The sequence below is a fragment of the Oncorhynchus keta genome, chromosome 14 (genome assembly GCF_023373465.1).
Source record: "Oncorhynchus keta strain PuntledgeMale-10-30-2019 chromosome 14, Oket_V2, whole genome shotgun sequence".
Lineage (NCBI taxonomy): Eukaryota > Metazoa > Chordata > Actinopteri > Salmoniformes > Salmonidae > Oncorhynchus > Oncorhynchus keta.
The window spans coordinates 16,847,482-16,869,730 of NC_068434.1; the positions used below are offsets into that span (position 1 = coordinate 16,847,482).

General features: G+C 45.2%; 1 protein-coding gene across 3 annotated transcripts in view; it reads right to left on the reverse strand.

The window, feature by feature from the left end:
• LOC118394024 (multiple C2 and transmembrane domain-containing protein 1) overlaps positions 1-20,992 on the reverse strand; it is a 288,690-nt gene extending 267,698 nt beyond the window's left edge. For all 3 annotated transcript variants that reach the window (XM_052461210.1, XM_052461209.1, XM_052461208.1), the window contains exon 1: positions 19,632-20,992. In XM_052461210.1, the coding sequence (XP_052317170.1) occupies positions 19,632-20,141 (510 nt within the window). In that variant the 5' untranslated portion in view covers positions 20,142-20,992. The remainder of the gene's footprint in view (positions 1-19,631) is intronic.
• Positions 20,993-22,249: the final 1,257 nt, after the last annotated feature.

A 22,249-nucleotide genomic window follows, 5' to 3' on the forward strand; every position in this document is an offset into this window, starting at 1 on the left:
TGGATCGAGCCAGGCGCTGCTCTCTCAAAGGCCCATGCATATCAGCCACTTTTCACCCATTTTCCCAGCACAGGAAACCAGTCAGTATGACAGCCCTTGAAAAATAACAGTTTGTCTGTGAGGTGAGTGTTGACTTCACTGAAAGATGTCACCAACAAAGCGTGAATACGTGAACGATGTGTTTGATGACATACAGTTGTGGAGAGTGAGCTGCTAGTGTTGCAAGCAAAAAACTGTACAGGCTCTTATGTCCACTTTAGTCCAGGATAGACCGAATTCAGTCAAACACAGGGGGACCATTCCAAATGCAGCTTACTATAGGTGTATAATAAGGTGTGTGATTGTGTGTCCTGTATACAGGAGGGCCCTCCTTCTTGACTCATAAATATTTCAAATGACCCATATCAGCTGGAAACAGATGCAGGATGACTGATGAACAGGTGAGTGAGAAACATTAAGCCCAACCAGAATCCTCTGGACTTCTCAATCCCAATGAATGAAATTGAAGATAAAATCCTAACTTTAAAAATAAAGGAAGGCAGACCAGAGAACATCAGTAATGAAATGGTGAAACTGAGCAGCCCTAAACTGGTGGACGCAACTGCTTAAATTATTTATTAACTTAATACTGGTAACTGGATGTTTCCCTGTAATGTGGAATGAAGGTTTATTACACCCATTTACCAAAAAGGAAACAAATTTGACCCCAATAACTACAGAGTGTGCAGTAATCTGGGGAAAATATTTAACAGCATCATGAATACCAGAATTCTTAGCTTCCTAAAGAAGCACAATTCCCTGAATAAATGTCAAATTGTCTTCCTCCCCAAATATCGCACCTCAGATCACATTTACTTCCTCCACACTCTCATGAATCTAAAAATCTAAAGGAACACAAGAAACAAGAACAAATATGGACACTAACAGTACATTTAGAAAAAACTTCAACCGTGATCTTTCAGAAGAAAGTCATTTCACAGGGAAACCACTACCAGTTACCAACAGCAGAACTACACTAAAGCACAATACCATCTATAATGACCTGGCCTGGAGATAAACTAACCGGGGAGTTTCAGCCTGGCTGCAAAGGCACTGCATGGAAAAACCAGAAGAGCATGTTATGCTATCAGTTACAAATTCAGTAATATAAATATCCCTATTATGTTGTCATTCTGACCTCAACACTACTGTATGGTAGCATAGTACGTGGACCCATCTCTGATCCTGACTTCAGCAAATGGAAAAAAAGGCCCCATTGGAAAACTTCTGTTAGAATTTATCAAAAGTATTTTAGGTGTACTTTAAAACTAAACCATTGATCGTTGTCAATGGCAGGATATCTAAGACTCCAAGACGTAAAAGGAAGAAAAACCCTCTGAGAATACTGACTGAGCAACCACAGTCTGGAAATTGAAAGAGGAAGACACCTTAAATCTTGGCTGCAAAGAGATCAGAGGATATGGAGGTATTGTGATTTACAAGAGCTAGAAACTGAGATGCACTTTCCTTTGTTCCTGCCCAAAATATGACAACATAGGGGAAACATATTACACAGATTTAGAAAATGATATACCAAACATTAGACAAATCCCTGATGTGCATAAACTCCCCATCCTGCTTGGAGAGGAGGAGCAACTGCTAAGCTGGCAGCTTCCTTTGTCACCCTGTGACACACACAGAGACGGGATAGACTTTGCGGTTGTTAGTGTTTTTGTTTTGTTTCATTGTGTTATGTTTGTCTTTTCTTTTCTTATTGAATCATTTTTACTAATTTCATTTCTATACATACTTAAGACAACACCTCATGTATGCACTCTAAATACACATTAAATAATACATCAAATAACATGTAATACACTCATACACTTATCCATACACACACACAGCTATGTCTTACTATACTTGTGACCAACAATTGATTCTCATTCAAAATCCTATTTTGCCTAACCCTAAACCTAACCACCAACACCTAAACCTAATCTTCACCCTATCCCTAACACCTAAACCTAAAATGGGCCTTTTCACAAGTGAGGACCGGCACAATGTCCTCACTTCGCTTAATTTTCGATGGTTTACTATTCTTGTGAGGACTTGACACCTACATGCACACCTACATTCCATAGACGAGCTCATTGTGCCTGTCCAATGTTGTTACACATATGCACTGCATAATCTCATTTTTTATCTGAATCTGAGAGAGAGCTATAAAGTAGAGAGTCAGAGAGAGATTGAGAAAGAGAGAAACAGGTAGAGGAGAGAGAGGAGAGAGAGAGAGAGAGAGAGAGAGAGAGAGAGAGAGAGAGAGAGAGAGAGAGAGAGAGAGAGAAAGAGAGAGAGAGAGAGAGAGAGAGATGAGGGGATTTCATCCTCCCAGAATGAAGACTGAGCTCAGAGACAGAGAGGATGGAGACAGAGATAGAGAGTGAGAAAGTGTGAGAGTGAGGGAGATTAAAGGATATAATCCTGCCAGACAGAAGAGCTTCAGGGCTCCAAACTGAGCTCAGAGACAGAGGATGGAGACAGAGACAGAGAGGATGGAGACGGAGAGGATGGAGACAGAGACAGAGAGGATGGAGACAGCTGTGTACAGATATCCTCTGAACTGAGAACATCAGATGGGGACCAACACATCTCCGGGACAGCTTTCAGCCCGTGGCTGAAGTGACTGGTTGTAGTGACTGCAGTGCTCAGTATGGCAGAGGGAAGGGCCTAGACCAGGCGTCCACAGCTCTGGTCGTTGAAAGCTACACCCACAGTCCTGCTGGTGACTGATTTCTACCTAGGAAAGCAGGTGTGTACACTGTGCAGACGACACAAGAGTCTGAGGTGTGACGCTGTTCAAGCTCTATATCCAAACAAAGCAGAGCCACAGTCATTCTCACATGGGCTCGACTTTCATGTGTCTTGGACTGGCCATTCATCAAGTGGACACCAGTAGAGCTGGGGTAAAGTGGACGGGCTCAGAACCTGAAGTCAACAGATGAACATATCTGGGAATCTAGTTGATCCATTTCAATATGAAGAGGCCCTGTTGAAACACTTACCACCCTGACAAGAAGCGATGTCAATGTGTTCCGGAGTTCTAAATTGAGCAGCTGCTGAAAAATGAGCTCCTGTATATATTGAGATTTAAATGTTTTTTTTAGAGTGAAGTACATCGAAAAAAATCAAGAGAAAACTGCAAGACTCAATAGAAGACAAAACAAGGAACAAACCAAAAAAGACAGGCTTTTGAAAAAGTAACTATTTTTCATAAAATTGTACAGTTATCTTAGCTAGCTGAATTGCTAGCAGAATTGTTTACTTGTTGCTAAGCAGTTGCTAGGGACTCTCCTGGAAGAAGCTAGCTAGCTTACAAAGAATAACAACAAAAAATATATAGTTAACAGAAGAAAGGAAGACAAAATAAGGACAAAAGAAGGACAGAAGAAAAAGGAAAAGAAAGAGGACAACAAAGTGAAACAGTCAGCACTTCTATTGCAACTTCGTATTTCGTCGTCCTAACGTAGTCTACACTGCTATCTGCCCAGCAGCTAGCCAGCTAGCAAACGTCCACCGTCTACCGAATAGCAGCACTGTAGAAACTATTACACACAACTGAACGACTTGATCAGTGTAGTGTTAGCTAGCTACATAGTTGTCTTTGCTGTCTTCGTATCCAAGATAATTGTGTAGTTTAGAGCGTGTAGTCTTAGAGTGATTATCTTAATTTACCGAGGTTAGCTAGCCAGCTATTTGTCGTCCTTAACGTAGGAGACACTGCTAGCTAGCCAACAGCTAGCTTCGTCCGCTTCGCTCCACAGGTAGTATCACATTTTCATTTCATTTCATTACAGCACAACGGTTTGATTTGTTTGATCGTAGCTAGCTACATAGCTAGCTACATAGCCGTCTGTGTATCAAAGATAATTGTGTAGTCTAGAGCGATTTTCTAGGTTAGCTAGCCAGCTATTGTCGTTCTTTTAACGCAACGTAACGTAATCAACACTGCTAGCTAGCCAGCTAGCCCCCGAATAGCAGCACTGTAGAAACTATTACACTCAACGGAACGACTTGATTAGTGTAGTGTCAACAACGCAGCCACTGCCAGCTAGCCTACAAAGTCAACAACGCAGCCACTGCCAGCTAGCCTACTTCAGCAGTACTGTATCATTTTCATCATTTTAGTCAATAAGATTCTTGCTACGTAAGCTTAACTTTCTGAACATTCGAGACGTGTAGTCCACTTGTCATTCCAATCTCCTTGCATTAGCGTAGCCTCTTCTGTAGCCTGTCAACTATGTGTCTGTCTATCCCTGTTCTCTCCTCTCTGCACAGACCATACAAACGCTCCACACCGCGTGGCCGCGGCCACCCTAATCTGGTGGTCCCAGCGCGCACGACCCACGTGGAGTTCCAGGCCTCCGGTAGCCTCTGGAACTGCCGATCTGCGGCCAACAAGGCAGAGTTCATCTCAGCCTATGCCTCCCTCCAGTCCCTCGACTTCTTGGCACTGACGGAAACATGGATCACCACAGATAACACTGCTACTCCTACTGCTCTCTCTTCGTCCGCCCACGTGTTCTCGCACACCCCGAGAGCTTCTGGTCAGCGGGGTGGTGGCACCGGGATCCTCATCTCTCCCAAGTGGTCATTCTCTCTTTCTCCCCTTACCCATCTGTCTATCGCCTCCTTTGAATTTCATGCTGTCACAGTTACCAGCCCTTTCAAGCTTAACATCCTTATCATTTATCGCCCTCCAGGTCCCCTCGGAGAGTTCATCAATGAGCTTGATGCCTTGATAAGCTCCTTTCCTGAGGACGGCTCACCTCTCACAGTTCTGGGCGACTTTAACCTCCCCACGTCTACCTTTGACTCTGCCTCCTTCTTTCCACTCCTCTCCTCTTTTGACCTCACCCTCTCACCTTCCCCCCCTACTCACAAGGCAGGCAATACGCTCGACCTCATCTTTACTAGATGCTGTTCTTCCACTAACCTCATTGCAACTCCCCTCCAAGTCTCCGACCACTACCTTGTATCCTTTTCCCTCTCGCTCTCATCCAACACTTCCCACACTGCCCCTACTCGGATGTTATCGCGCTGTCCCAACCTTCGCTCTCTCTCCCCCGCTACTCTCTCCTCTTCCATCCTATCATCTCTTCCCTCTGCTCAAACCTTCTCCAACCTATCTCCTGATTCTGCCTCCTCAACCCTCCTCTCCTCCCTTTCTGCATCCTTTGACTTTCTATGTCCCCTATCCTCAAGGCCGGCTCGGTCCTCCCCTCCCGCTCCGTGGCTCGACGACTCATTGCGAGCTCACAGAACAGGGCTCCGGGCAGCCGAGCGGAAATGGAGGAAAACTCGCCTCCCTGCGGACCTGGCATCCTTTCACTCCCTCCTCTCTACATTTTCCTCCTCTGTCTCTGCTGCTAAAGCCACTTTCTACCACTCTAAATTCCAAGCATCTGCCTCTAACCCTAGGAAGCTCTTTGCCACCTTCTCCTCCCTCCTGAATCCTCCCCCCTCCTCCCTCTCTGCAGATGACTTCGTCAACCATTTTGAAAAGAAGGTCGACGACATCCGATCCTCGTTTGCTAAGTCAAACGACACCGCTGGTTCTGCTCACACTGCCCTACCCTGTGCTCTGACCTCTTTCTCCCCTCTCTCTCCAGATGAAATCTCGCGTCTTGTGACGGCCGGCCGCCCAACAACCTGCCCGCTCGACCCTATCCCCTCCTCTCTTCTCCAGACCATTTCCGGAGACCTTCTCCCTTACCTCACCTCGCTCATCAACTCATCCCTGACCGCTGGCTACGTCCCTTCCGTCTTCAAGAGAGCGAGAGTTGCACCCCTTCTGAAAAAACCTACACTCGATCCCTCCGATGTCAACAACTACAGACCAGTATCCCTTCTTTCTTTTCTCTCCAAAACTCTTGAACGTGCCGTCCTTGGCCAGCTCTCCCGCTATCTCTCTCAGAATGACCTTCTTGATCCAAATCAGTCAGGTTTCAAGACTAGTCATTCAACTGAGACTGCTCTTCTCTGTATCACGGAGGCGCTCCGCACTGCTAAAGCTAACTCTCTCTCCTCTGCTCTCATCCTTCTAGACCTATCGGCTGCCTTCGATACTGTGAACCATCAGATCCTCCTCTCCACCCTCTCCGAGTTGGGCATCTCCGGCGCGGCCCACGCTTGGATTGCGTCCTACCTGACAGGTCGCTCCTACCAGGTGGCGTGGCGAGAATCTGTCTCCTCACCACGCGCTCTCACCACTGGTGTCCCCCAGGGCTCTGTTCTAGGCCCTCTCCTATTCTCGCTATACACCAAGTCACTTGGCTCTGTCATAACCTCACATGGTCTCTCCTATCATTGCTATGCAGACGACACACAATTAATCTTCTCCTTTCCCCCTTCTGATGACCAGGTGGCGAATCGCATCTCTGCATGTCTGGCAGACATATCAGTGTGGATGACGGATCACCACCTCAAGCTGAACCTTGGCAAGATGGAGCTGCTCTTCCTCCCGGGGAAGGACTGCCCGTTCCATGATCTCGCCATCACGGTTGACAACTCCATTGTGTCCTCCTCCCAGAGGGCTAAGAACCTTGGCGTGATCCTGGACAACACCCTGTCGTTCTCAACTAACATCAAGGCGGTGGCCCGTTCCTGTAGGTTCATGCTCTACAACATCCGCAGAGTACGACCCTGCCTCACACAGGAAGCGGCGCAGGTCCTATTCCAGGCACTTGTCATCTCCCGTCTGGATTACTGCAACTCGCTGTTGGCTGGGCTCCCTGCCTGTGCCATTAAACCCCTACAACTCATCCAGAACGCCGCAGCCCGTCTGGTGTTCAACCTTCCCAAGTTCTCTCACGTCACCCCGCTCCTCCGCTCTCTCCACTGGCTTCCAGTTGAAGCTCGCATCCGCTACAAGACCATGGTGCTTGCCTACGGAGCTGTGAGGGGAACGGCACCTCAGTACCTCCAGGCTCTGATCAGGCCCTACACCCAAACAAGGGCACTGCGTTCATCCACCTCTGGCCTGCTCGCCTCCCTACCACTGAGGAAGTACAGTTCCCGCTCAGCCCAGTCAAAACTGTTCGCTGCTCTGGCCCCCCAATGGTGGAACAAACTCCCTCACGACGCCAGGACAGCGGAGTCAATCACCACCTTCCGGAGACACCTGAAACCCCACCTCTTTAAGGAATACCTAGGATAGGATAAAGTAATCCTTCTCACTCACTCAGATTATGACTAATAATGAGCAAATGCATCTGTCAGTTCTCCTGTAGTTTGTCGGTCTGCCCATTTCACATGTTCAAGTAGATGATATGGGGTACAAAGAATAGATTTGACAATTTTCTGCTACATCAACAACCCATTCAGTCTAGTTGACACATTCACTGACACATTTTTCATGCCTCTGAATGCATTTGTGAGGTGTGCAAAGATACGCAAAGAAATGGGACTCCTAGGAATCTGAATGTTTAATTATACACCTAGCAGATCTTCATTATACAAACAGAACACAATATCATAATGAGCCCTTCATATAAACCTGTAAAGATGAGGATTAAAATCTCATGATCTCTAACGCTTATGATCGAAAACACCATACATCATGTACCTGTATACATGAGTACTTTTTAATGTGTGTTGTTTATATCAAACTATATTTATGTAATTTAATACTGTATATAAAAATACTATGTCTGTAAAATATATGAACAATGTACACTAATCAGACAAAACAAAGAACACCTGCTCTTTCCATGACAGACTGACCAGGTGAATTCAGTGGAAGTTATGATCCCTTATTGATGTCACCTGTTAAATCCACTTCAAGCAGTGTAGATGAAGGGGAAGAGACAGGTTAAAGAAGGATAACTAATCCTTGAGACAATTGAGATATGGATTGTGTATGTGTGCCATTGGGATTTAAGTGCCTTTGAACAAGGTATGGTAGTAGATGCCAGGCGCACCGGTTTGTGTCAAGAACTGCAACGCTGCTGGGTTTTTCACACTCAACAGTTTCCCGTGTGTGGTCCACAACCCAAAAGACATCCATCCAACTTGATACAATTGTGGGAAGCATTGTAGTCAACATGGGCCAGCTTCCCTGTGGAACACTTTCGACACCTTTTAGAGTCTATGCCCTACGAATTGAGCCTTTTCTGAGGGAAAAGGGTGGGGAGCAACTCAATATTAGGAAGGTGTTCCAAATGTGTGTTATACTCAGTGTATACTGTATGTAACAAAATAGCTGAAAAAAACTCAAGTGTAAAACAAAGTTACTTTTTTCCTCTCTATAGATGGGTGTGGGTTGGATGGGTCAATATGTTTAATTTATTTTAAGTATAATAACTATGGAGAGAGAGTTCCATGTAGCTGAAACCAGATTTGAAGTTGGCAAGGCAGCGGGGTTCGTGGAGTTTACTTTTTATTTTAATGTTTTATTGAGCCTGTCATAACATTATTTTAGTGTCCTGGTTCAGCTCCCTCATATGGGCAAGTCAGAATACCCTAGAGTGTTGTGCAGGTCAGTGGTAAAATTGTAGGGAGAAACGAAAATGCACTCTGAGACATGCAAGAGGGGTAAAGGAATACTCATTTTTAAAAACTAGCCCAGACTGAACCACCAATATGTAATACTGCCATTATGATGCAGACTCTGGTCTTTCCCTTACAAAAAAACAAACACATTATTTCACATGTGGAAAATCACATTACATGAAGTTTCACTTGTGAAACCATGTGAAAACGTGTTTTTGGAACACTTCACATGTGATCACGTTTTCACATGTGTAGTTTCATGTTATCACATGTTGCTTTTTGTGTTTTTGAAGAAATTCACAGTTTTTCCATTAGGGTTATACCTCTTAAAATCAAGAAAGCCATTAACAGTTTTGTACCAGTATCAGTACAGCTTTAAAATATTATTTTTTGGTGTGATTTGTGTTTATCTTGTATAGTACGGCTCTAATAGATTTTTGTGACACTTATCTTGTATATACTGTGTAAGCATTTGTATCCGTCATGTGTGAATGTTGTTGTTTATATGTTTACTATACAATTTGATCTTATCCGACTTGCCATATGTCACGACTTCGACATCACCGGCTTTCTAGTCACCACCGATCCATGTTTCATTTTCGTTTTGTTTTGTCTTTATTATACACACCTGGTTTCTATTCCATTAATTAATGTTCCTTATTTAACCCTCTGGCTTCCCTCTCTATTTTGTGCGTTATTGTTTGTCATCGGCCTTCCATTTCACCTGTCTCCTCGCGTTTCTTTTTTTGAAGAAGAAGAAGAAGGATGGAGGTTTGCGCCCCTGTATTGACTACGGAGGTTTTAATCAGATCACTGTAAAATACAGTTACCCACTACCTCTCATAGCCAGTATGACAGAGTCATTGCGCGGGGCGCGCTTCTTCACAAAATGGGACCTCAGGAGCGCTTACAACCTGGTGCGTAATCAAGCGGGGATGAGTGGAAGAGTGGGATGAGTGGAAGACAGCATTATGAGTATCTCCTCATGTCATACGAGTTAATGGATGCTCCATCAGTCTTCCAATCCTTTGTAGATGAGATTTTCAGAGACCTGCACGGCCAGGGTCGAGCATGTGTCTCTGGTGCGCAAGGTGCTTGGTCGACTGTTGGAGCATGACCTGTAAGTCAAGGCTGAGAAATGTCTGTTCTTCCAACAGTCCATCTCCTTCCCAGGGTACCGCTTTTCCGTGTCAGGGGTGGAGATGCCGTGAGTAATTGGCCGACTCCAACCACGGTAAAGGAGGTGCAGCGGTTCTTAGGGTTTGCCAACTGCTACTGGGAGGGGTTTCGGTCAGGTAGCTGCTCACATTACCTCCTTGCTGAAGGGGGGACCGGTGTGACTGCAGTGGTCAGCTGAGGCAGACAGGACTTTTAGTCAACTGAAGGCTCTGTGCTGGCTCATCCTGATCCCTCCTTAGCATTTATAGTTGAGGTGGATGCGTCTGAGGCTGGGGCTGGGATAGGGGCTGTGCTATCTCAGCGAAATCTGGAGTACATTTATTTTACCTTTATTTAACTAGGCAAGTCAGTTAAGAACAAATTCTTATTTTCAATGAGGGCCCAGGAACAGTGGGTTAACTGCCTGTTCAGGGGCAGAACGACAGATTTGTACCTTGTCAGCTCGGGGGTTTGAACTTGCAACCTTTTGGTTACTAGTCCAACGCTCTAACCACTAGGCTACCCTGCCGCCCCATTCGGGCAGCTAGGAGACTGAACCCTCGCCAGGCGAGGTGGACCATGTTTTTCACCCGCTTTGTTTTCACTCTATCCTACAGACCAGGTTCCCAAAACATGAAGGCAGATGCACTGTCCCGGATGTATGACACGGAGGAGCGGTCCACGAATCCCACTCCCATAATTCCAGCTTCTTGCCTGGTGGCACCGGTGGTATGGGAGGTGGATGCGGACATCGAGCGGGACTCACGTGCAGAGCCCACTCCCCCACAGTGTCCAGTTGGGCGTCTGTACGTTCTGTTTGATGTCCACGATCGTTTGATCTGTGGGGCCCACGCGTCACCCTCCTCTGGTCATCCTGGCATCGGTCGGACAGTGCGCTGTCTTGCTGGAAAATACTGGTGGCCCACGTTAGCTAAGGACGTGAGGGTTTATGTTTCCTCCTGCTCGGTGTGCGCACAGTGCAAGGCACCTAGACACCTGCCCAGAGGGAAATTACAGCCCCTTCCCATTCCACAACGACCATGGTCACACCTTTCGGTGGATTTCGTGACAAATCTTCCCCCGTCAAGGGGTAATACCACGATCCTGGTCGTTGTGGATGGGTTTTATAAGTCCTGCCGTCTCCTTCCTTTTCCCGGTCTCCCTATGGCTCTACAGACTGCCGAGGCCCTGTTCACCCACGTATTCCGGCACTACGGGGTACCTGAAGATATAGTTTCTGATTGGGGTCCCAAATTCACGTCTGGAAGGCGTTAATGGAACGCGTGGGGGTCTCGTTCAGCCTCACCTCAGGTTTTCACCCCGAGAGTAACGGGCAGGTGGAGAGAGTCAACCAGGATGTGGGTAGGCTTCTGCGGCCGGGGGAGTGGTCGCTTTTTATGAGATGGCCCAAATCTCCCTTCGCCATTCTACTAACCTATCCCCTTTTCAGTGTGTGCTGGTCGTGGCACCGTGGCATCAGAGCCAGATCGAGGCTCCTACGGTGGATGAATGGTTTCAGCACTCAGAGGCGACATGGGACGCTGCTCATGTGCGTCTACAACGGGCCATAAGGCGGCAGAAGGCGAGTGCCGACCGCCACCGCAGTGAGGTCCTGGTGTATGCACCGGGGGAACGGGTCTGGCTTTCGACCCGAAACCTTCGCCTGCCCTGCCGGAAGCTGGGTTCGGGGTTTGGGGGGCCATTTAAAGTCCTGAGGAGATTGAACAAGGTTTGTTATAGGTTACAACTCCCTCCTAATTACCGTATTAACCCCTCGTTCCATGCGTCTCTCCTCAGGCCAGTGGTGGCTTGTCCGCTGCCGGCAGTCTGAGGTGCGGGAGGTTCCTCCACCCTTTATGGACATCGAGGGGGCCCGGCGTATACTGTGCGAGCCATCATGGACTCAAGACGTCGGGCGAGGGGCCTTCAGTACCTCATGGAGTGGGAGGGGTACAGTCTGGAGGAGAGATGCTGGGTGCCGGTGGAGGACATCCTGTACCATTCCTTACTGCAGGAATTTCACAGTCTCCACCCGGATCGTCCTGCACCTCGTCGTCCCCGAGGCCGGTGTCGGCGTGCTGCTGGAGCCGCACGTCAAGGGGGGTACTGTCACGACTTCCACCGAAGTTGGTGCCTCTACTTGTTTGGGCGGCGGTCGCCGTCACCGGCTTTCTAGCTGCCACCGATCAACGTTTCTTTTTCCATTTGTTTTGTCTTGATTGTACACACCTGGTTTCCTTTACGTTAATATTTATTCCCTATTTAACCCTCTGGTTCCCACATGGTTTTGTACGCGTTTGTTCTTAAGTGGTCGCTCTTTTGTGTCGAGCTGGAATATTTTCCTGTATGGAATTAGTTTGTGATTTATTCGAGTAAAGTACGTTTTTACTCAGTTCTGTGTCCTGCGCCTGACTCCGTCCTACCCGCTGCACACTGACACTTGACACCTGGAGGGAAGCTAAAGTTATTCCTCTACCCAAGAATAGTAAAGCCCCCTTTACTGGCTCAAATAGCCAACCAATCAGCCTGTTACCAACCCTTAGTAAACTTCTGGATAAAATTGTGTTTGACCAGATACAATGCTATTTCACAGTAAACAAATTGAGAACAGAATTTCAGCATGCTTATAGGGAAGGACACTCATCAAGCACAGCACTTACACAAACGACTGATGATTGGCTGAGAGAAATTGATGATACAATGATTGTGGGGGCTATCTTAGACTTCAGTGCAGCTTTTGACATTATCAATCATAGTCTGCTGCTGGAAAAATGTATGTGTTATAGCTTTACACCCCCTGCCATAATGTGGATAAATAGTTACTTGTCTAAAAAAGCACCACAGGTGTTCTTTAACGGAAGCCTCTCAAATATATTCCAGTTAGAATCAGGAATTCCCCAGGGTCTCTGTTTAGGCCCCTTGCTTTTTTAAATTTTTACTAACGACATGTCACTGACTGAGTAGAGCCAGAGTGCCTATGTATGCAGATGACTAAACACTATACACATTAGCAACTGAAATGATTGCAACACTCAACAAAGAGCTGCAGTTAGTTTCAGAGTGGGTGGCAATGAATAAGTTAGCCCTAAATATTTCGAAAACTAAATGCATTGTATTTGGAACAAAACACTCACTATACCCTAAACCTCAATTAAATCTTGTAATAAATCATGTGGAAATTGAGCACGCTGATGATTAAACTACTTGGAGTAACCCTAGATTGTAAACTGTCATGGTCAAAACATATCGATGCAGTAGTAGCTAAGATGGGGAGAAGTCTGTCTATAATAAAGCGATGCTCTGCCTTAACAACACTATCCAGGCAGGTCCTACAGGCCCTAGTTTTGTCGCACCTTGACTACTGTTCAGTCATCTGGTCAGGTGCCACAAATAAGGACTTAGGAAAATTGCAAATGGCTCAGAAAAGAGCCGCACAGCTGGCCCTTGGATGTACACAGAGAGTTAATATTAGTATTATGCATGTCAATCTCTCCTGGCTCAAAGTGGAGGAGAGATTGACCTCATCACTTATTTTATTTATGAGAGCTATTGACATGTTGAATGCACCGAGCTGTCTGTCTAAACTACTGGCACACAGCTCGGACACCCATGCGTACGCCACAAGACATGCCACAAGAGGTCTCTTCACAGTCCCCAAGTCCAGGACAGACTATGGGAGGCACACAGTACTACATAGAGCCATGACAACATGGAACTCTATTCCACATCAAGTAACTGACAAAACCAGTAAAATTAGATTTAAAAATAGATTTTAAAAAACACCTTATGGAACAGCGGGGACTGTGAAGCAGCATAAACGTTGACACAGACAAACACACACGATAACATACGCACTATACATGCACATGGATTTAGTACTGTAGATATGTGTTAGTGGTGGAGTAGGGGCCTGAGGGCACATAGTGCGTTGTGAAATCTGTGAATGTATTGTAATATTTTTTAAATTGTATAAACTGCCTTAATTTTGCTGGACCCCAGGAAGAGTATTTGCTGCTTTGGCAATGGGGATTCATAATAAATACGAATACAAAACAACCGGCCGTGACAAGGAGTCCCATAGGGCAGCGCACAATTGTCCCAGTGTCATCCGGGTTAGGGGATGGTTTGGCCGGGGGGTGTTTCTTGTTTCATTGCACTCTAGCGACTCCTTGTGAAGGGCCGGGCACCCGCAGGCTGACATCAGTTGAACGGTGTTTCCTCTGACACATTGGTGCAGATGGCTTCTGGGTAAGGCGGGCGGGTGTTGACTCGACCTTCGCCTCTCCCGAGTCCATTGGGGAATTGCAGCGATGAGACAAGATTGTGATTGAAATTGGGAGAAAAAGGGGGTAAAATACAGAAAACAAAAAGAACATAGGACAATGGCAGTCTGACGTGGTCTCGTCAGGATGCCGCCTCGCGTGCTTCTCTTTTTCCGCTGGTTCCTATTTCCAGTCCCAGGGAATAGGGCCTGGTCCGGAGTGCGCAGAAAGTCCAGAGCTGCCGACTCCTTGACATTTTCAACCAAATCGAGATTAGTGATCACTGACGTCCAGAAGCTATTTTCGGTCATAGGAAATGGTGGCAGAGACATTAACGCAATGTCGGCTATTCTCGGAAGCTATTAAAGTAAAATCTTCACTGCCCACTGCATACCTACTTGATTGTTTAGGTGAAGGTGTCCTATAACACTGTGCCAACTGGCAATTTTTTTCTGTTGTTTGGATTTTCTTACATAACATATTTGACACATTGGACACAAACGCGAATGGTTATCGAACTCGGCCATTTGCAGCAGTCTCTAGTTTTCTTTCTGTTTAATTATTGAAACGTGTTCGTGGATAAAATGGTGAATTGCACTGACCTGCTATAAGTGTCAGCTTCTCATATCAGGGAAATACTGTCATCTACTGGTCATCTTTAAAGGTAAAATGTGTCTAGTGCACCATGAGTGGCATTGAAACAAGACAGAATCAATCAAATCAAGTGGAAATAATTTGCAATGCATTGATCGAAGTAATGCATTTAATTTATATTGGTTTAATATGTCAACAACATTTCTTGATCTTGAATCTATTTATTGATCTTGAATCGCATCGCAATGTCTCCATTTGATTCCAAATCTGCCAACTGGAAAACGCATTTTCTCATTTCGTCAACGGATCTCCGTACCCCAGCAGGAAACCTAATTTCTTCATTTTGATCCTAGTTGGCTTTCATAGGTATGGGTGTCATGGCAACTAAATAAACAAACACTTGCCTTCATGACCAAAACGGAGAGATTTTCGATGTGATGACTATGACGAGTGAGGAGCTGGAAGAGCCTGTCGTCGCGAGTTACTATTTTAAGAGCTTTAACTGTACATTTGATCACATGTAGAAGTGAGGCCGTCTTTATATCACTAAATATGCACGTATCGTGAAATGTTGTATTGGTACTCTTGAATATGATACCTACTTTTTTTGCCAGGGGGGTTTAAACCGTCACGAGAAAAAAGGGGAAAACGTCACGGGTAGGCGTGTCCGAGCATATGGCCCAATCCGAGCATAGAAAATGACGCCTTATGTATCAAAAAAAGTTACGATGAGTGTAAAAAAACAAAAAAAATAGCAGAATTTGTCATCAGCCCCTAAAACGGCTGCCTTCTGCTGCAGCGCCATCTAAGCATACATGGACTACACATATGTCCTCTGCCTCGACGACGGTGGCAGTATTATCAGCAGCACCTGTATTTCTACGAAAGAAATGCGTTAACTTATGTAATTTTTCTGTTTAAATTAAATCTTTCTTTAATTTTCTTTTCTCTGCCCCTGCTCTGAAAGCGCCTCATTATAGCAGCTTAATTTCAATGAAAGTCCTGTTTACAATCATATCGCATGAAGCATTGCAATGCAACTCTGTCAGGGTGGAACAGTCTATTATTTTGAAATAGTCCATGGGTGGTTAATGACAGTACCACACTACGATTATAAGAATATGAAATATATGTACATTTATGGAAAGCAATTATCAATACATTTTTCGGCTGTATGGTATTATTTATTTTCTTGGAGGCCCTTTTGTGTCACCAATGTGTTCTCATTAAGGCACTGCATCTCAGTACAAGAGGTGTCACTGTAGTCCCTGGTTCGAATCCAGGCTGCATCACATCCGGCTGTGATTGGGAGTCCCCATAGGGCGTTGCACAATTGGCCCAGCGTCGTCTGGGTTTGGCCAGGGTAAGCTGTCATTGTAAATAAGAATTTGTTCTTAACTGACCTGCCTATTTAAATACATTTTAAATAAAACAAATTTCAAAAATAATTAACCTGGGCACAGTGCCCAGGCAAAACCCCCTCCATTCCTTTGCAACTTTGAAGCTTCAAAGGAAGCATTTCCTCAATGGCTGATGGAAATGCCATCTGATGGCTTTTGTGTAGAAGGGCTGTAAGTCGCTATGGATAAGAGTGTCTACTAAATGACTCAAATGTAAATTCAGATCCTTTTTCTTGAAGTACCCTTCACCCTGTCACCTGAATGCAGTGTGTCTCAAAGATTAAATGGATAAGAGGTCCTTGGCACAGGGGAAAAGTGCACTCCAGTTAGTATGTGTGCCAAATCGCTTACACAAGCACCTGGATGTCAGACTGAGTTGTATACAACAACTCTACTGTTCTGTAGAGGCTAAAGCCAGAAACACTGCGGAGAGGTGGGAGTCTACTCTTGGCTGAATGGACCTCGTCGACAGCAGGGTTAAAAAAAAATCCTATAAAATGTAGGCATAGGACCCTCCCAAGATAAGCTTTGTTTCCCCATTAGATTTTGTGGAAGTGTAATAATGAGATGGGAATTAAAGGCAATTCATGTTCTGCCACAAGTAGCCTAACATTCACAGCCACAAAATTGAGAGTGAACAATAGGCCTACCATGATGGCGCTGACATCAAAGCAAGTTACCTGCCTGGTTGTGCATCACGTCATTGAAACTTGCATTTAGTCTACCTGTCCTTACCGGCCGTTTACAGTAGAGATCCTTTGAACGAATTGGGGGCGATGAAACAATGGAGCCCCATTCATTTTCATTGAAGGGAAGCGAAGAGGGCGGGGACCATTGGGAGCTTGACCAGAACTTAAGTTGGGGAAAGCTGAACTTTTGTCACATACTCCACAATATCGCGTTGCAATAGACCAATCGAAGCTCACTATAGTTTTCTGCACCTACTGGATTGGCTGTTGATACCTAGCACTACCTAGCCTGCTTGCTAGCACCGACATGAGGGCGACACTAGCATGGCTATACGAATTAACGTGTTCAAGCGATCTCGGCCATCACACTATGCAACCGGCAGTCCCCTAGCCAGCTAGCCTCACCCTGATGTGGGGGCTAATAAGCTAGCAAGCTAGGTAGTGATAAGTATCAACAGCCATTGTCAGACAATCCAGAAGAGGTTGGAAGCTATGGTGAGCTTTAATTGGCCACTCCTTCAGCTTTCCCCAACTTTAGTCCAACCCTGTTCAAATAAAACATTGCTCAAAGGTCCCCTGCCCAATCTGCAACTCTGAAAAGGGTGAAATTGAGGCCCACAATTTAGGGCATTCCTGCATGTGGGCATTCCTGTCAGGAACTGTTTTCCCGCAGTTCCGTTAAAGACAGCGAGAGCAGGTGTTCGGCAGGCGGGAGCATAGGACACTGTGTGCTAGCTTAGCCAGCCAGTCCTAAAGGACTCCGGTACACAACAGGCGGGAGGCGGGGGCGACACCGTGTGCTAATTACCTATCACGCTAGCTAGTACACGGTGTCACTAACTATCAACCTGGCTAACACACAGTGTCACTTACTATCATGCTTGCTAGTACATGGTGTCACCCTAACCTCCGGTCTGCTGTGCTAGCGGGAGGTGGGGACGACCGGTAGACAGTGTCCTTCGGTCCTGCCTGTCGGTCACCTTTTTCCCGCTCCTGCCAGTCTACCGGTGTCACTCCCGCTAGTTAGCAGGGGGGGTGTTTATGCAGGAACCAATGGGGTTCCCGAAAGGGGGGTGGTCCTGCAGATGCAGGAATGCCTCGAATTGCGGACTGCAGTTGCACACTATTGGCATCTCTAGCTTTCCTTCCATTGAAAGTGAAAGGCTTCAGATGTTTCACCATGGGATGCAACTGTATAGTGTGAAATTAGCCAGTGGCGGTCGGTGCAGTTTAAGATTAGCCTTAATTCTGTAACAGCATATTGGATGACTGTCATTCAGATTCCATTCACCCAGCACAGTGTAACTGCAATAGGTTGAGGCTACCACATGATATTCAAAATGTTCACATACCCATCATGATGTTGCTACAACCTAGTCTACGAATTAAAGTTTATAACATGGTCAAGAGACACATTGGAATGATCATGGTGAAAGGCTGTGGCACATTCAATGCCATCTTGCACACTCGTGCCTGCATCTAGCTGATTTAGGGTGAAATTATTAGTCACAGTTGCAAACAAGTGTTTCCATTGGACAAATTCAGGTGGATTTATCCCAGTTTCATTCTGTTTGCTTCAGTTTAAGAAACGTTTTTCAACAGAATCGGCAGAATGAATACACTGCTGATCACCACCGGCACACACAATTCACTTTCATAGCATAGCATAGCACAGCATGATAACTTTGCTTGTTGTATAAGTCCCACTTGCATTTACACACTCTCCTCCTCTCACCTTTTATTTTTGATTGTGGACTTCAGTGCACAACACAACAGCTGTCTTTGACCAGGCAGAAAAACCTTTCCAAGCCACACCTTCATACCATAACCGCTGTGGCTTGGAAATGTTTTTCTGCCTGGTCACAGACAGCTGTCTGCCTTTCACCACAGCCTACATTGTTGGCAATATCACCATATTAGCTAACCATATTAGTCATAATCAGCATATCTACTAGAATTAATGTGTTAGTAAACACGCTACCATCATGCAATACAGTTTACAGCAAGCAGTTTAGAAGTTACACAGGCAGGCCCCAGTGGCAATAAATTAATACAACCAGAAGCATACCTTGACTTGGAAGAGTTCCAGTATTGGCTAGCCAGCTAGCTAACATAAATAGCATTCCTCTCTGCTTGAGCCAGGTGTTGGGTAGGCTAAATTAGTTAGCTGCATTAGCTAGCTAAGTAAGTGAAAGTTTAAAAAATACAATGAAATATAGCTAGATCTCTTTCTCACTCTGCTGCTTTTTCTTACTTTTTGAGGAAATTAATTTGTTAAAAACTTTTCAACTATTGACTTTCTCTCTTTTTGAGTCAACTACTCACCACATTTCATGCACTGCAATACTAGCTAGCTAACTAGTTAGCTTAAGTTTATGCTTTGAGTACTAGATAAATTCTCAAATTCTTTGATTGGGTGGACAACATGTCAGTTCATGCTGCAAAAGCTCTAATAGGTTGGAGGACGTCCTCCGGAAGTCATCATATTACTGTGCAAGTCTATGGAAGGGGGTGAGAACCATGAACCTTCTAGATTTTGAATTGAAGTCAGTGTACCCAGAGGGGGACAGCTCCGGCTACACCGTGGTGCTACCCCAGAGAGTGCTGTTGAGTCTACTGTAGACCTTCATTGCAAAACAGTGTTTTTAAATCAGTTATTTGGTGATGTGAATATATTTTGTATAGTTTTATCTGCAAATTATACAAATTATGAAACATGAAAAAAGTTGTGAAATTCACTGAGTAGGATGTGATCCCTTCCTCCTCTGAGGAGGCTCCACTGCTGTTAGCCTACAATAACCACCTATGTTTGGAGCATGTATAGTGTTTAAGCTGAGTTCAAATTGCCCAATAACAATGGTGATTATCCATAAACTGACACTTTATCTGTCTTTTCCATTTTATTAAAATGTAAATTAATATTTATTCACAAATATCCTGAAGGTCGCTTTTGGAGATGTGTGGCACGGTGTTTATATTCATGTTAGCCTACTCACGGAATCACTGGCGTTTTTGCGCAACTGTTCCTCCTCCCCAACGACCGAAGATTCTACTACCAGCTTCTCGAAGCATGCAGAGCCGAGAGAGGAGCTCTTCTGATGGGACAGGATTAAATGGGAGACAATGAGTTTCGGGCTGTCATGTCCCGTTAGCTCTGGCTTGCTCGCGGACGCTCCATCGGCCCCCAGTAGGTGATGCAGAGGTTGCCCCGTGCTGCTGCTCCCAGGCGCTGTACCACCGAGGGACTGGTCAGCCAGGAAAGGCGCCGGGGTAGAGCAGCAGAGATTGGGCTGTGAGGACGAAAAGAAACGGTCTAGCTCTTTCTTTTTTCTTTTAAACATCCATAACCCGGTCTCCTTTTTACTGTCGGGACTGCGACGCCCAGAGCCCAATTTGGGGCTCAAAAACGGTTTGGTTTTGTCTTGGAAATTCTTCCACATCCTTCGTTGGTAGGAAATCGATTCCTGTCCCTTCGTAGCGCTATCATCCTTGGGGTTGTCCTCCATAGTGCTAGTACAGCAACCTGCCAGTCTGAGCGCGCAGCTTAGTGAATGTCACCGTTGGCTAATGATAGGCTACAGCAGTACTTCTACTGATCAATTTCCAGCGGCAAGGAGCCGCATTGACAAAGGGTGTGTGTGTTTTGTTCTTCGGGAGCGCGTCTTCCCGGAATATGTGCAGCTGAAGTGTGAATGTCATGACAAACGTGGTGTGTAGCTGTCAAACAGTAAAATGATGGAGCGGAAACCGTTGCGCTTGCAATAATTGTGAAGTTCACACAGGCTGCTTGGACAGAACAACCACATTGGAGACAAGTGACAACAAATAAACATACTATGGCTTTTAATAACTTGCTATGCTTTGGTTGTCACTATTTACACGTTATTTTGTATTTTCAATATCAATTTCATGTAATGAAGACTGAACATATTAAAAGCTGCGAAGCGCCTCCACCTGGTCAATCCATGTCAGTGGGTGTAAATTATCTACATGTCCTGATTGCATTGCATAATTGATGCCATTGATTCGTCTGCCTAGGCAGACAGGTTGCCTTCCACATTAACAATGTCCTAGCAACATATTAGTGATGTTGCCCTAGGTCTGGGATTTCTGATATGCTACAGATTATGTTTAGCATTTTGCAAGAGGTTTGTGTAATCAATATCATCCTAATAAATTAAGCCTTTTGATGTCTTACCTAATCCTTTCCTCTCTGCTGTCTGAGAGAAAGGCACTCAGATGACCATTTTGGGTGAGCTCCAGAATCATCACGTTGAACAGCTGCTGGCTCCCATTGGAAGATTGCCCTAATCTTGCATTGTGTAACTTTAGCTGTGCTGAAACTCCAACCATGATGCCAGGCACCTTATAGTAAACCTCAATATTGTGTGGAATGTGATTCAATATGTCAGTAGGCTTTAAGCAACTTATATTACAAGTTATATTGCAACTCGTTTAACAACATGTAAGTAATGCTGGTTGTGCGACAGGCATACCCAGTGGAAATATACTATGAATCTCTTTATGTTTCCATCCATTTCTAATGGTTTGTTAATGTTATTTAAGCATTTCTTACTTCAGGTTTACCATAAATATCCGCTGATGCAAGCATATGTTTGACAGAGGTGCATCTGCTTTTTGTCTTCTGAAAGCCCTAAAAATGGCTAAAGACTCCAGCCACTCCAGTCATAGACTGTTCTCTCTGCTACCGCACGGCAAGCAGTACCGGAGCATAACGTCTTTGTCCAAAAGGCTTCTTAACAGCTTCTTTAAGACTGCTGAACAGCTAATCAAATGGCCACCCAGACTATTTGCATTGACCCCCCTTTTTTACACTGCTGCTACTCTCTGTTTATTATCTATGCATAGTCACTTTACCCCTACATACATGTACATATTACCTTGACTAACCTGCACATTGACCCGGTACCGGTACCCCCTGTATACAGCCTCATTATTGTTGTTTTATTGTGTTATTTTTGATTGATCTATCTATCTATCTATCTATCTATCTATCTATCTATCTATCTATCTATCTATCTATCTATCTATCTGTCTGTCTGTCTGTCTGTCTGTCTGTCTGTCTGTCTGTCTGTCTGTCTGTCTGTCTGTCTGTCTGTCATTTTCCACTCCGTGGTATCAGGCAAATGACATTAAGGGTGGAACCCCAAATAAATGTATAAAGTGATAAAAACAAATGTATAAAGTTGTGCAAGACATTTTATAGAGAAAAGGATAAGTAGCATATCGTTTTAAAATGTTGGCATGCTTTTCTCCATGCTTAGCTCATTCAAAAGTGGTGTGGTAGATTTCAAAACTCTTCCATGAAGGACTCAGGTAAGATATACTTGTGCTTCCTCACCAAAAGGAGGCTATTGAGGAGGGAAGGACCGTCTTCCATTTACCTACTAACGAATTGACACACTCCTCGACCCCTCAACCACTTATCGGTTTCTGGGTCACGGAGGAGAGCGGACGGAGGAAAGAAGACAGAGGATGGCCCAAATGAGAAATCCCCCTGTCTTTCCTTCTGTCCCGTTGGAAAGTTAACCACTATCTTTAAAGATGGAGTCTGCAGTAGGGGAAACAGTGCCACTGTCCGCCCCATGGCCAT